We start from the raw sequence: 14,981 nt of genomic DNA on the forward strand, positions 1-14,981 counted from the left end.
GCTCAGTAGAAACTGGACTGAGACCATTACATTTATTTCACTCACATCATGGACCAGCCAACTTTTGGTGACAAGCTTTGCATTCTGAGATGTCTGTGTGATTTGAGGGATCAGTCTGTACAACTTCTGAATTCTGGTTGATATTATGAAGTGTTGCTATGAAAATTGCTGTTGTCTTGAATAATACTCTGTCTGTGTGTGTTTGCCATGGGCTGGCAAGGTGCTGTAACGTCTCTGCCAGATCAGGGACAATGGTGCATTGTGAGAACTCAGTGACCACCTGTTCAGGATAAAGCACTTTAGGACAATAGGTTTGCTTGAGCTGGGAGAGGATACCGTCTCCTCCTCTCTGAAGGGAAGCGGAGAGCTGTAGTGAGTTATTGAAGCAGGACAAAGAGGCGGGTGACCAAAGAAAAAGGTTATAAAAGGACTCACATGGGGAAGACCCACAGAGAGAGACAGGAAATTTTGAGCAGGAGGAAGGGAATGGATTGGCCAAAGTCGGAGTAAATGAGCCGGGGGAGAAACTCCACTTTCAGCACTTTTTTGTGCTGAAACACAGTACAAGTGACGCACTGCAATAAAAGGATGCTAGACAGCCCCAATGATCTATTCGGGGTCTTTGGCCATTTGCATCAGCTCAATATGGTGGAAACTGCTGCAGGATTCTGATGAGTTGGGGGAACCCTGCCTACCTGAGCATAGAGGGTTCCCCAAGAACACCTCAGGGAAGGGTGAGCTAGAACAGTGGTTCCCAAACTTTCCAGACTACTGTACCCCTTTCAGGAGTCTGATTTGTCTTGCATACCCCAAGTTTCACCTCACTTAAAAACTACCTGCTTACAACATCAGACATAAAAATACAAAAGTGTCACAGCACACTACTACTGAAAAATGGCTTACTTTCTCATTTTTACCATACAATTATAAAATAAATCAATTGGAATATTATAAATATTGTACTTACATTTCTGCGTGTAACTTTATTGAGCAGTATAAACAAGTAATTGCGTGATATTTTAGTTTGTCCTGATTTTGCTGGTGCTTCACATGTAGCCTGTTGTAAAATTAGGCAAATATCTAGATGAATTTATGTACCCCTGAAAGACCTCTGCGTACCCCCAGGGGTATGCGTATCCCTGGTTGAGAACCACTGAGCTAGAGTGAGGGGCATTGCATTCAGGATGTATGTTGTTTTCTATATGATCTGTACATTCTCTGTATTTCTTGTGCTTAAGTAAAGAGCAGGTAAAGAGACTTCTGTGCAAAGGGTCAGTGTGTTATGTCATTCTCGTACCATGTGGCCCCTTGCAGAGGTAACCAGAAGGCTCACACCTGCGAGTAGAGTTCTGGGAGAGGGTGTGCTTAAGCTACTGGGGTATCTTGAGAGTTAGCACTGGTTCTGGGGCCTATAGCAAATAAGCTGTGGGGCTCCATTTTCATGAAGGGGTAACAGATTCAGAGTAGGTGCCCAGGAAATGTGCCAGAGGTGAAGGGAGGAAACAGTGCAGCAGCCTGGTGAGACCCAGAGAAGTCAGTGTCTGGATCCCCTTATGCTAGTGTGATGAGCCACCGGCAGGAGGAGCCCAACCAGCTCTGTGGCAGTCCAGTCCCCAAATTTGAGTTTTGTTTGTCTTTTAATCCTAAAGGTCAGAAAACTTAATTTCCTTCCCTTGATGTTGGAGTTTCTTGGTGTGCCTCTTTTGCTAGTATAAGGGTCCATTCTGGGATTGTAGGTGACATTGAGCAAAGCTGAATATTTAAATTATCCTAAAGAATTTTTTTTCAATGGACTTCTTATTCAGAAACTCCTATTTTTTTCCGGCTCCCACTTTCAGAGTTTGCATTATTTTGCCTGTGTGTGTGTGTGTGTATATATATATATATATTTTGTTTTAATTACATTCTCTGCATATTCAACCTGACATATCTATTTATCTTCATTTATATAGTACTCTTCATCCAGGGATTTCAAAGCAACTTGCAAAAATTGAGTAAACGTCACTATCCTCATGTTACAGTTGAGGAAACAAAGGCACAGAGAGGTTATGTGATTTTCCTATCACCATAGAGTGGACCAGTGACAGAGTTGGCAATTGAACTTGTGTCCCATGACTGCAAGTCTTGTACTTTATCCACTAGACTACTCTGCCTCCCCTGAAACATTAGAATGCAGTGCAACCTAAATTATTTGAATCTTCCTATCAGAAGGGTAACCATGTTAGTCTATATGCACAAAAACAACACGTCCGGTGGCACCATAAAGTGCCACTGGACTCCTTGAATCTTCCTGTTACCAAAAACAGGATCCTGGTCTCCAGCGTGTTATTTTAATTACATATTAAAAATTTCCTGAACCCCCAAACTTATTAAATGTCCCCATGACATTTGGATATCTAGGCTGTTCAGTACTTCCTTACCCATTTGTGTAATTCACTCATCCTTAACCCTATTAGAATTAATAAGACAGGTTGCTGCATTCTTGTAACTGAATCTTCTAATGTGTCTGAAGCATTTTTGGCATCCACCCGGCAGCAATAGATAAAACTGTTGCCTGTATTATCCTGGGTTCCCTAGTATTTCTGCCATCCTCTTGTTGTGCTGTGATGGGAATCAAGAACACACCCAGCCCTGGTCCCCATCTGTTGCAGCATCAGAATCAGTAGCAGAGCCTGAACTGTTTTAATTCAGTTGCCTTTTCGGAGAGGTTTTTAATGCAGTTCTTCTATGGACATTTTAAGCCATGCTGCAGGATTTTTCAGAGCTCTAAGTCAGAATTTGTGTGAATCATCTGTGTTTTGTAAGAGACTTGTTATAAAGGGAATCGGGATTGTATTCATTTTGAAGGAAGCATGAATGCACTGCAAGACTCTGCTGGGAGCAGACATACATAAGGTAATATGAGAAAGGTATGGTCCTCGCATATTTTGTTTTTGTCATGTTTTGTCTCTTTTGCATGCACGACTGGCAGAGTTGATGTTCTCTTTTTAGAGCATTTAATTGCAGTAGATATTTCAAGGCTGAACAAAATGTTTTTATCTAGTACAAACAATTGTGTGGGGTTTTTTCCCTTGCATAACTTTTCTTAGTGATTCGAAAAGAGATTAGCTTTGTGGGGTGTGTGTATTTAATTTCTTCTTAAAACCATCTGGTCTCTGCATCCTACAGTGTGTGTCTTCTCAAACAGCTTGTATAGGGGAAGCGGCAACTGCTACCCAATTAGTGGCTGTTGCTAGTTAACAACAACCAAAAATCCTGATTTGTTGGAAAGTTCCTTCGTTTTAAATCTTATTTTGTTGATACTCATTTTTTTCCAATTTGGGATTTGCTAAAATTTGGCTTAATAATGATTCACACTGCAGGCAACTCTGATTTCTGCTGCATGTTTCCCTTCTGTTTTTCTTTTATGTAACCAGGCTTAATGCTGAGCACCCAACAATTGGCCTCTTAGGTATTGATTGCCTCCTAAAGCTCAGGCCTGTCATCTCCCAGGATCAGCCTAAAATGTAACAATTGAAAGAGGTCTAATACCTGAGTGTTACTAGAATGCTGGTGTACAATTATTTGAGTAAAGGAGGCAAGATATTTTAGCAATATCTGTATGTTTTGCTTATGGATTACTGTCTTTTGGCTTCCGATTCAGGCCATGCTTTCAGGTACATGGCAGGTCATGAGAACATAGGATATCTGACCTTGGAGAATTGATTTCAGTTTCAGACAGCTGCAGTCCCAGATGGGGTGAAAAGCCAAGAATGGCTGCAAAGTGGAGATTGGACAGACTAAGAGCACCTAGGGGAGATCAGAAAGATTTTAAGTGACTGAAATATGGTTGTTGAGGACCAGGAGCATCTGTCGGAAGAGGAAATGACTGGAAAGGGGATGAAATGGACCCTATCAACATGGGCCCAAACCCTTGTTTTTCAAGGTGCTGACTTGATCAACAGGGAGGCAGGAAATCCAGAATGGGAGGAGTCTGTCATGCTTATTTTTGTCTTGGTTTTATTGTTGATTTAGTTCTTCTGTAGATTTTTAGTGGCAGGGAGCAGTGCCTCTCCACTTGCAGGTGTCTGAACAGGTGGGTCACAGTACGGAGGGACTGACAAACACCACTACCAGCTCACTGTCAGACGGAGACCTACGGCCACTGGCTCTGATCTAAAGAATTAATAATAGGATCCCATAGACCAAAGTTCTTCTTCGAGTGCTTGCTCATGTCCATTCCAATGTAGGGGGGTGTGCTCGCCACATGCACCGGTGCTGCAAGTTTTTCCCTCTGTGGTATCCGTAGGGGACCGGCTCTGGCGCTCTCTGGAGTGGTGCACATATGCTGCAGTATAAGGAGCCCTGCTGGCTCCCCCCTCCCTCAGTTCCTTCTTACCTCCAGAGATGGTGCTGGAACGTCTCCTTGCCTCGGCAAGCTTACTTCTCTCAACTGTGTCTAGTTGCGAACTTTTTATGTATAGTTGTTAAAAAAGTTGGTAGTTTTATAGTTCCCTCAGTGTTAGAGTTAGTAATAGTTTGTGTTCAGTATTTTGACTTGTTTGTATTCATTGTGGAAAAAAGTGATGCTGCCTCCATGGCTGACTCCACCCAGCAACTAGTGATGATATCTCTGTCCCTTTCCCCCAGCCAATGGGGCGGTGCCTGCAGCAGACAGAGCCGGCAGCGTGGCTGCATGCATCTCTCTGCCACAGACTGCAGTGGGGAGGTTCTTGGGCCGCAGATGGCCCACGGCCCGGGACTTTGAGACCCCTGGTTTAGGGGAAATCCTCATTAGCAACAAGTGTTGCATTTGCAAGAGCTTTGGGACCATGGACCAAAAAGGAGCGGGACATTCATCTCCGAGAGCTCCTTATGGCATTGGCCCTTGCACCAGCGTTGGAGCAGACGAGATCGGACTCTACTCCTAGCACTGCGGCCTTGGTGTGGAGCAGGCCACCGGCACCGACTTCAGACCAGTGCCGATCCCCATCCCCGGTACTGGCTAGAAAGCAAAGAAAGGCTGGGAGGGGACGTTTTCCTACGTCCTGTAAAGGGAAGGAGAGAGCTGGAGGAGAGCAAAGACCCGCATGGGGCAGCTCTTCCCCTCTGGATGGTGGCCAGGTTCCGACTCTCGCTGAATGGTTGAGCCCACTCCAAGACTGCCCGCCACCCCGGGAGTGGCAAAGGCACTCAGCATCTGGCGGTGCCATCCAGGCCGGAGGCCTTTCAGGCTGCTAAGGACATACTGTCCCTTCCAGTGCTGCCCATGCTGACCACTGATGCGGGTCAGCTTGCCTGTCAGAGTTCCCAGCTTTGGTACCTGGACTCTGGGCAGCATTCCTCGGGCTCTAGGCGTTGATTGCCTCTGGTCTGGCCTGGCACCAGTCCCCAGAGCCCTGGTGCCGGGAGCGACCGAGCTGTTTTCCCAGCTCACGGCACCATTCTGGAGAGTTGGAATGTTGCTCCCTGGAGACCTGTTGCCGGATCACCAGTGCATTGATGGTCTCCTACATGTTGGTCTTCTCACTCCTGTTCCCACTCCCAATCTACAGAGCAGCATCACTTTTTAAGCTTGAGGTGTCGATCATTGGGGTACCGTCTCTGATCAGCCGAATGCTGCTGGCAGTCACCGGGATCCCGACACCGAGAGCCATTGCCCTCGTACGGGTTCTTAATGGAGAGCTGACAGGATCGGGCTAGACAGGCTGCCTTGGTACCATCCTGGCCCCCAGACAAGTCTCCCCCTCCTCAGGCTTGGACAGCGAGCAGAAGACCCTGCCCGCAGGCCAGGGCCACCCATCAGGGGCATCTGGATTCCCCGCTGGGCCACCAGTGGTAGCATGGCCCCAGGGGCAGTGGCTGGCCCCCTGGAAACTATGGAACCCCTGGGGACTTCCCCACGCATCAAAGGGGTATAGATCAGCCTTGGGGGGCATCTGACAGATAAGTGACAGTCTCCCGCCTGCCCCCTGACTTGGGCGCGGAGTCACAGCAGGCTCCCCAGGGCCAGCCAGCAGAAGCAGTGGAGTTGGCAGATCCGCCTGTAGCTGCCCCCTCATCATCTTCACCCGATGAGGCAAAAGCGGGGCCCTCTCACTCGGTTCCCCAGGATGATGCCAGGGCCCACAAGGAGTTCTTGAGAGAGGGTTACTTCAAACCTGGGGCTGGAAGCTGAGTGCAGCAGCCCCCTCCAAGGTAGCATTGCCGGTGCATGAGGAAGTGGTGAAAATTACTAAGCCCTGTGGCAGACACCCTCCTCCCTGCCCGCCCCTCCAAGCAGGCAGAAACAAAATACTATGTCCCCGCTACCCACCCTGCCCCAAGCACACTTGTTGTGTTGGCAGTCAGTGAGAATAATATACAGGGCCAGTCGGGATCAGCACCTAAGAATCAGGAGGCAAAGAGGCTAGATCTCTTTGGCAGAAAAATTTATTCTATGGCCAGCCTTCAGGTGAGAGTGGCCAACCGTCAGGCCTTATTTGGCCATTATGATTTTAATATTTGGCAGTCCATGGCCAAATTCATGGATGTGCTGCCAGAGGAACCCAGGAAGGAATTGCTGGCTATCCTCCCGTGAGGGCAGACCTGTGGCCAGGACAGCCCTCCAAGTGGCCTCAGATGCAGCAGACTTTGTGGCCCAGACCATGGCTTTAGTCGTTTTGATGAGGCAGGATTCCTTGTTACAGTTGTTGGGCCTGTTGATGGAGGTTCAACAATCCATCCATGACCTCCCATTCGAAGGCCTGGCACTGTTTTCTGAGCAAATGGACAGTAAATTACCTGGCCTGAAAGACTCTAGGGCTAGCTTGCGCTCCCTGGGCCTTTTCATGCTGGGGCTGGCGAGGAAGTGGTTTAAACTGCAACCGCCCCCACAGGTTTGGGAGCCAACCTCAGTTGGAGCTCTTCTGCAAAAAGGGCCAGGACTATAAGCGGCGGCAAGGCCATCAGCCAGCACCCTCTGCTAACTCAAGCTCCACCCGTAACCAACCGGGTGGTAAGCAGGTATTTTGAGGGTGCACTCAAGGGCGACCTTCCAGCCTGTGTCCTGGATCCTGCTCCCCTGTTTCCCAACCGTCTGTCCCCCTTTCTCCCTGCTTTGGCCTCTATAACATCGGACTGGTAGGCCCTCAACACAGTAGCAGTGGAATATACCCTCCAGTTTATTTCTCTCCCCCACCCCCACTCCCTGTCCCTCTTCAGGGAGCATCTGCTTGCTCAGGAGGTGCAGGGCCTTCTGCAGGTGGGAGCTGTGAAGGAAGTCCTGCTGCATTTGAGGGGGAAAGGGTTTTACTCCCGCTATTTCCAAACCATGCTTGTTAGATAGATTCCAGTACAGTGATTAATAGCTCCAGTGATGATGAATAACCCCACTTGTTATCTTGCTCTATTTGACTGATTTTTCTTATAGGTACAAGTTTTTATGAGTGGATTAATATTTTAGTCACCTGTTTGTGTTGGCTCTGGGGCTGTCACTGTCTTTAAGACCTCTTGAAGAAAAGAACAGATCCCAGTGCACAGTAAGAATCTGAGTGGCTCTAAGCAATTGCCATGGGACCGTGTTAGGAGGCACAGTGTTGTCAGAGATACTATTCTTTGAATGTTTTTCCTAAATCTGAGACCATGACCACTGGTGTTAAAGGATCTGACAAAAGAGTACAGGGTGTTCTGGCCAAATTCCAACTGGGATAACAACTAAGCTTCTTAAATTTTAAATTCCTCTATTGTTTCAAACAGATGCATTATTCCTCAAGTCTCCATAAAAAAGATCTGTGATAAGCAGCATTACTGGTGCAGAATGGCTGCTGCATTTCCATGGGGCAAAGTTGTGTAATGATTTCATCATTATTATTATTTATTATATTGTATTACACCAGCACCTAGAGGTCCCAGCAGATATCAGGGCCCCATTGTGTTGAATCATAGAATATCAGGAGGTCATCTAGTCCAACCCCCTGCTCAAAGCAGGACCAATCCTCAATTTTTACCCCAAATCCCTAAATGGCCCCCTCAAGGGTTGAACTCACAACCCCGTGTTAGCTGTTGAACAAACATTTTGTCAAGAGCTTACATTCTAAATGAAGAAGACAGACCAGGATGAGAGAAAGGAAGTAATATTATCCCTATTTTACAGACGGTAAAGAGACAATGATTAAATGACCTGTCAGATAGGAAGTCTGTGGCAGAACTGGGAACTGAACCCAGATCTCTTGAGTGCCAGTCCACTATTTTAATCTCAAAACTATCGTGTTTATAAACATAAAGTTTATACAATGGTTTGGGCTTCTGAAGGATGAAAGGTGCTAATGTTGTTTATTTTTATTGCATGGATCCATCAACACAAAAAAATAAAAATACCTATTCTCCTCCCCACAACTGAGTTTGGTCACATCTGTTCTCACTTGCTGTTGGATCAAAGCCTGGGAGGTTAGAATTTGTGGCCTGTGGTTTTGTCTCACAAAGGTACAAGCTAGCTTGAAGGGTTTGATGTCTTGTCAGCAGATTTTAAGGCAGATGTAGGCCAACTACTGAAATTTTTACTATGCCCTGCAGATGCTCAGATTAGAGCTTCTCTTTACTGATTTGTTGAGGTTGTTTTTTCAGTTCCAAGAAACAGCACCATTACATACAAAGGAGGGTAGAGAAGTGAGAGAGTGTGTGTGAGAAGACATCCTCACTGGGTCCTAGAATGGAGTTTACAGTGCTCCATGTCTCTTTGGCCCAGATACCAGAAGAACAAGATCACTCTGTATGAGCCATGACAAGAGACCACTGTATTCAATATATTATATGTCTGGTGCTGTAAGTGTACTCAGAGCTATGCCAAACAGGTAACGAATTCCATGCCCCAAAGAGTTTGTGTTCTGTGGGAAAAGGAGGATACGGAACAATGCAGCACAAAGGCATGGTGGTAAATGATCATTCTACAGGGGGACCTTCCCATGAGGCTCCATTAGGAATCTTACTCTGATCTTCTTTCCGCAGCATGTGTGGCCTTGATTTCCCTCTCTTGAGGGGAGTAACTGGCAACATCTAGTATTTCCTTATTCCTTTTTTTTTTTTTAAGTGACTTCCAAGCATCATCTTCCCTATTAAATCAAGGGACCAGTTGATCAGAGGGGTCTAATCTCCTACCTAGAAACTTTAATATCCTTTTTTACAGCAGGAAAATTCTCTTCACACACACGAACAAATTCCAATAGCAATTTCTCGGTTAAAGCTCCTGTGGACATCAGTGGGAAGCGTTGTCCTTGAGGAAATTCTTCTCTAGAAGATTTGCTCCATACTGAATGAGGAAATCACAGTATAAAGTGCAGCCTTTTTTCTTTAAATAGAAGCTAACACACTGAGATACTTTTGAAGCACTCCTGATGTGAGCCTGTCTATCGAACTGATCTTCTTTTTATTGGCACCCACCACTATAGTATCCCAGGTATTTCCACTATGTTCGGACACAGTTCTCTTTGGTCAGGTTTAATGATCTCTTGCTGCCTGTAGTTTTGTTGTTTAACTATTTCCTGAAACTCTACTTTTTTTTGAAAATATCTGTCTAATCTACATCTTCTAAGACCCCATCACAAAATTACTGTCAGCAATTACTGATAGCACTGAGCACGCCTAGAAGGGCAAGATCCCCACAATCTCTCCCTGCTTATAGATGTGTGTTGTTTGTTTTTCCTTTTAAATCCCTCATCATCCTTGTAACTTCTCCTCCCTTTCTTGAAGTTCTCAATTTCTTTCTTTCCTCTTCCTCCACCCAGCCTTCCTATTTTGGATTGGGTATTGAGGGAGATGTTCTGTTGGAGGGGTCTTATCACAAAGTGGGGCTGCATTGAACAGGGTTGGGTTTGGGCTTAGTTTTGATATCTTTTTTTGCTAAGGTGTTTTATAGTTCAGAATGCTTCGTGTCTAAGTATTCCTGTCTATCCAATAACGCGAAGGCCCCAGCATACCTTTGGTCATGGTTCCAATAGATTCCTCCTGGGGGATTCTGTGCCAAAAGATTAAAAATTCTGCACACAATATTTTTAAATTCTTAAAAATTTTGCAAAGTTAAATTTGTTAACGCTATATAATACTGCCAGTTTCAGTTATTTTGGTAATTTATTTCAAAATACTTTGTCAGCAAGTATGTGTGTAACAATACAGACACATACAAAAATTCCCCCAGGAGTAGAGAGTTAAAGAAACCCCTACAACAGCCCAGTTCCTGTTTCTCTGTTCGCTCTCCCACTCAGCCCAGCCGAGGGGCCAGACACTCACTTGCATAGCCATGGCTCCTCCCAGCCCAGATACTCTCCCCCCTGCCCGCTCCCTCCAGAGCCCAGGGATCCAGAGGGAGAAATAGCTTGATGCTTGGTCCCAAGATTGCACAGAGTTTCCTGCACACCGTTGCCTCCTTCTTGTTCCCTCCCCCCAGCCTTGTCTTCTGTTTGAGAGCTGGGCTGGGCCGGGTCCAGTGGCCACTGGTGGTGGCCAATATTTCTGCAGCCCATTTCTGTGGGGAGGAAAAAGGAAATTCTGTAGGCACAACATTAATTTCTGTAAAATTCTGCATTGCACGGTGGTGCAGAATTCCCCCTAGGAGTAATAGATAATAATACTGATTGCTTACCATCCAGAACCGAGCTACCTAGCACACAGTAAGGACTCTGAAGATCAGAAATAAGACTTTACATTGAGGCTGGAAACCGATAAATAGTAGATGATGCAGCAGTGGTGTGATGTGTTGGTACTTCCCTCTGCTGGTCAGTAAGCAGGCTGCTGCTTGTACAAGTTGCAGTTTGTGAGGGGTGGCCAAGTTGCAGCCCTAGTAGAGAGAGTGGAGGAGTCTGATCTGGGATGGTGAGGAGGGAATATCCACAGTTTTCTATTCTTTTTCTCTTGTGTGCTCTCTCTCTTTTTAATTTATGCTTTAGCTGGGTTGTCCATCTGCCATAATAATAAATACTCTGTGAACAGTCATAGCACTGTACGATTCCTAGCGTGAAAGAACCAATAAACAGGCTGTCACATGCTTGGGGTTCTTACTCATATCCTGTCAGAGAGCCACAAGTGATGTTCTATTAACTGTTGAGCTTTAGGAATAGGGCAACATTCATAATATTTCCATACTGTCTCAAGGCCTCTGGACATTTTTTTTGCTGGTTAACTTAAAACATATAAATAACATGGTAGTCTGTACAGAGCGGAACATGCTACACACAGCCCCACCTCTGATCTCGCGCTCCAGAATATGCCCATCCTGTCTTCTATTGCCTGGTTCCTTCCCAACCCATTCCATGGGAGTTCTTCAGTATGGCTGTTGCTGCTGGATTCTTTACAAGGTGATTAACCAGGTGACTCAGAAGATAAAGCTGGGGTTTCCCCCTAAAGACTGGAGGAATGGGTATAAAGAATACCATATCTCTGAGATATTAAAAAATCCCACAAATCTCTATGGTTTTCTGTTGAAGCAATTCATATGTGGCCTGATCCCAAACAGTGAATTCAGTGTAAGTTGCTGGTGCTCAGCACCTGTCAGGATCAGTCTCAAAAAGAACAAGATGTTAGTGATTTGGACGAGATCCTTTTCCTCAGGGGTGTGCTGAGGCTGACAGGGTTTCCAGCATGAGGACCTAGCCCACTCAACAAACTATTTTGGTCAACCATTATCTGGGAAATATCTTGGCATTTCTGTTCTAATGTGGTTTGTATTTTCAGTAAGGTTCCACCAGTACTACAAAGTCAGGAGACTGGTGGGGCTCTGTTAGCAAAGGCTCTAGCCAAGTAAAGCAGTAGCCACCCATGCTGTGCACGGTACAGGAATGGGTGTGGCAATGCATAGGTAGCTTCAGTTTCCATAGCCATTTAATCCTTTGTTTGCTTAGGATGCCCAGAAAGGTGCCTTTAAATGGCAGTTGTGGTGATCTTCTGTTGCGAATGCTTATCCTCTAGGAACTGTACTGAGGCCACCAAGTTAATTTCACAGAGGGCACTGAATAGTCACTATATGGTGTTAATGATTTTCAGGCACCAAGATTTGGGCTGGATTGGAGCCAGGAACACAGAACTGAAGGTCTCCATATCTCATTTCCACTGGCTCCAGCTATCCAGTTCCACGTGATGGTTTCTTTTATTATGAACATACTTTAAAAAATTTAAGAGAAATGAGAAATTAAATCAGCCAAGCCTTGCGAAGTACAAACCTGGCTTCTGTGCATGTAACGAGCATTCTGCATCTGTCACTGCCCACTCGTTGAGTCATACTGAGACCTAGTAACCAAAATCCTAACGTCTCAGTATAATTTATCACTCTGTCTTCCAGAGCACACACTTCTGTTAGATTCACTGGAACGGGTAGGGAATGAGTAACCGTACCCATAAGGAACAGAATATCACAGCAAGACTCAGTGCTGTGTTCAGAATGGAAGCCCAACAAATGAGTAGAAATCTGTCCATTTCAACTCCCCCCGTGCCTTTATTTGTTAAGAATGATACAATCATGGGTATATTTTAATTGTTTTGGCATATTATGTAAAAAAATACCTTCTCCCTCTCCTTGCCCACAACCCAAAATTGATATTCTAAATGGCCTGTAAATGTAATAGCTCCTTTGCTCTATTTTCAGATTATGCTATAATCTACAAACCATTAGATTAAAATGTGATGGGTCATTTCACTTTGCAGATGTTTCCTGGATATTCTTAGGTGTGGATTAAATGTGGACAGTCCTCTTGGTACCACTGGTCCCAGAAAATCAGGGAGCACTGGATACAGGCAGCCATTAAATCATCTCTCCAAATTGCCAAAAATTCTAAAATCATCCATATTTTGTGTCCTTAATGAAAAGCAAAATAATAGCTTTGTGTCTGGAAGCAATGATTTCTGTGTTCAAGACTCCTAATAACACAGATTTAGAATCAAGTCTGAATTTTAACTTAAATAGTAGTCATTGGAGTGATGTCTTCTGAGGTCTGCAGGGTTTCTAAAAGGTTAGTTCTGAAAGAGAAATCCCTCCATCAGGTCCGATCTGCAAAAATGTGCACCTTGTCCTCAAGAACTTGAGTCATTCATTTTGTCTTGGTAGGAGTTTGGAATCCAAACCCTTCCTCAAATTGAGAATCTCAAGGCATTAAGACCCTAGTGCTAGCATGTGTGCTAACTGCCTGTGTCCTGATCTCTTCTTTCTAATGGACAGTCTAATCAATAGACTGTGCAGTCAGAGGCTATTCCTAATAAATATGATGCTGATTGGGCAAAGCCGATGATTGGGAACAAGAGTATTTGCCTCCTGAAGTTAACAGAAACCCTGATCCTCCTAAACCTAGAGGGATACACGGGGTTATCTGTGTCCAGAAAATATGTTAGATAAGAACATCACATAGGTAGGTTCTTAGAGCTTTGTGAGGATGTGACCCTGCAGAATGCTGGATTTCAATGGCACCTTGCAAAATTGGGCACATTTTCTGCACTCTGAGGCTGCATCAAGTTGCCTTTTCTGCTTTTATTAAAGGAGAAATCCAGAAAAACAGTAGGGAATGTTCTCCGTACTGAAGCGCTAGCTAAGCGTGGGTAAAGTTCGTCAAGGAAAGTGTCTGTTCCTGGTTGGGTAATAATACATAGCTCTTGTATAGCCATATCTAGGGCCTGATTCACCACTGCCTTGCATCCTTTGCAGTCACCATTTCAAAGGGGTGCAAAATACTTATCAACTCAGAATAGTGGTCTGTTCACCCACTTCATTCGGGTAGCAATTACTAGACAAGATGCAAGGCAGTGAAAAGTGAGAGCCATAATGTGTTAGTAGACATAGTGAGCAGAGAAGTGAAAATCTCAGATCACATCCTTCAAATATTTGATTATTTAAAAAAAAAAAAGTTTTAAGTGAATGCTCTTGGCAGAGCAGTAATGCACATCTAGAAAGGGTAGTAAGAGGCCAGTATAGCTGCATCAGGAACTCTTTAAAGACCTGAAAATAAAAAAGGAATTCTACAAAAAGAGGAAACTTGGACAAATTGCAGCACATGAGTACAAAAGAGTAGCTCAAAATAGAAGCATGTAGGGACAAAATCAAAAGGCTAGGGCACAGAATGAGTTACAATCTAACAAGGGACATAAAACAATAAGAAGGAGTTCTATAAATGTATTAGGAGAAGGACAAAGGAAAGTGTGAATTACGCTACCTCGCAGGAAAGGAAAGTTAATAATTGATGACATCAAGAAGACTGAGATGTTTAATGTCTATATTGCTTCAGTCTTCACTAAAAAGGTTAATTATGAACACAATTAATGTTAACAACAAGGGGGAGAAAGCACAATCCAGAATAAAGAAAGAACAGATTAAACAATATTTAGATGTATTCAAGTCTGCAAGACCTGACAAAATTCTCTTTAAAATACAGAAGGGACTAGCTGAAGCAATCTCAGAAGCATTAGCCTTTATCTTTGAGAACTCATGGAGGCGGGTGAGGTTGCGGTGGACTGGAGAAGTGTGTGTACAGATCCTATATTTTAAAAGGGTAACAAAGAGGACCCAGAGAATTACAGACCAGTCGGCCTGACTTAGATACCTGGAAAGGTACTAGAACAAACTATTAAACGATCAATTTGTAAGCCTTGTGACAAAGTTTGGAGCCTGTATTGGTGGGTCCCACACGTCTGGGTGGATTCAGTAGCCTCAGAAACTCACTAAGGCCCCAATGTGATCTTCCTTTCACAGTATAGCGGCAAGAGTCACATCCTGTTGATTTACTTTCATCACAGGCCAGTGTGGGAGATGGGAAGGGGAAATACCCCACAGTCGTTGTTGATCCGTAGCGCTCAGTAGGCACAGTTCAGCCTCCTGACTGGATCGAGGCCTGCTTCCCCTCTCAAGGGGATCTCTGTAGAGCATGGTGGGGGGAATCCGGGTCCACCCTCTACTCCGGGTTCCAGTTCAGGGATCCTAATAGTAGCAGCTGTTGGCGGATTTCCCTTCACCACTGAAGTTGCTTTGATTCTCTGGGCCACTTCCCCGTGGT

The 14,981-nt window shown here is 44.8% G+C and overlaps 1 protein-coding gene across 11 annotated transcripts in view; it reads left to right on the forward strand.

Annotated features, from left to right (window-relative positions):
• PRKAG2 (protein kinase AMP-activated non-catalytic subunit gamma 2) overlaps positions 1–14,981 on the forward strand; it is a 379,638-nt gene that overhangs the window by 88,525 nt on the left and 276,132 nt on the right. Inside the window, exon 1 of one of the 11 annotated variants that reach the window (XM_073334619.1) lies at positions 2,649–2,895. The exons of 9 other annotated variants lie outside the window; for them this stretch is intronic. In XM_073334619.1, coding sequence (XP_073190720.1) covers positions 2,857–2,895 — 39 coding nt within the window. In that variant the 5' untranslated portion in view covers positions 2,649–2,856. Of the gene's footprint in view, positions 1–2,648; positions 2,910–14,981 lie in introns of those variants that run through there. One more of the 11 variants, XM_073334622.1, reaches the window with a different exon arrangement.

This window comes from Lepidochelys kempii, chromosome 2, assembly GCF_965140285.1.
Source record: "Lepidochelys kempii isolate rLepKem1 chromosome 2, rLepKem1.hap1, whole genome shotgun sequence".
In the NCBI taxonomy this organism is placed as follows: domain Eukaryota; kingdom Metazoa; phylum Chordata; order Testudines; family Cheloniidae; genus Lepidochelys; species Lepidochelys kempii.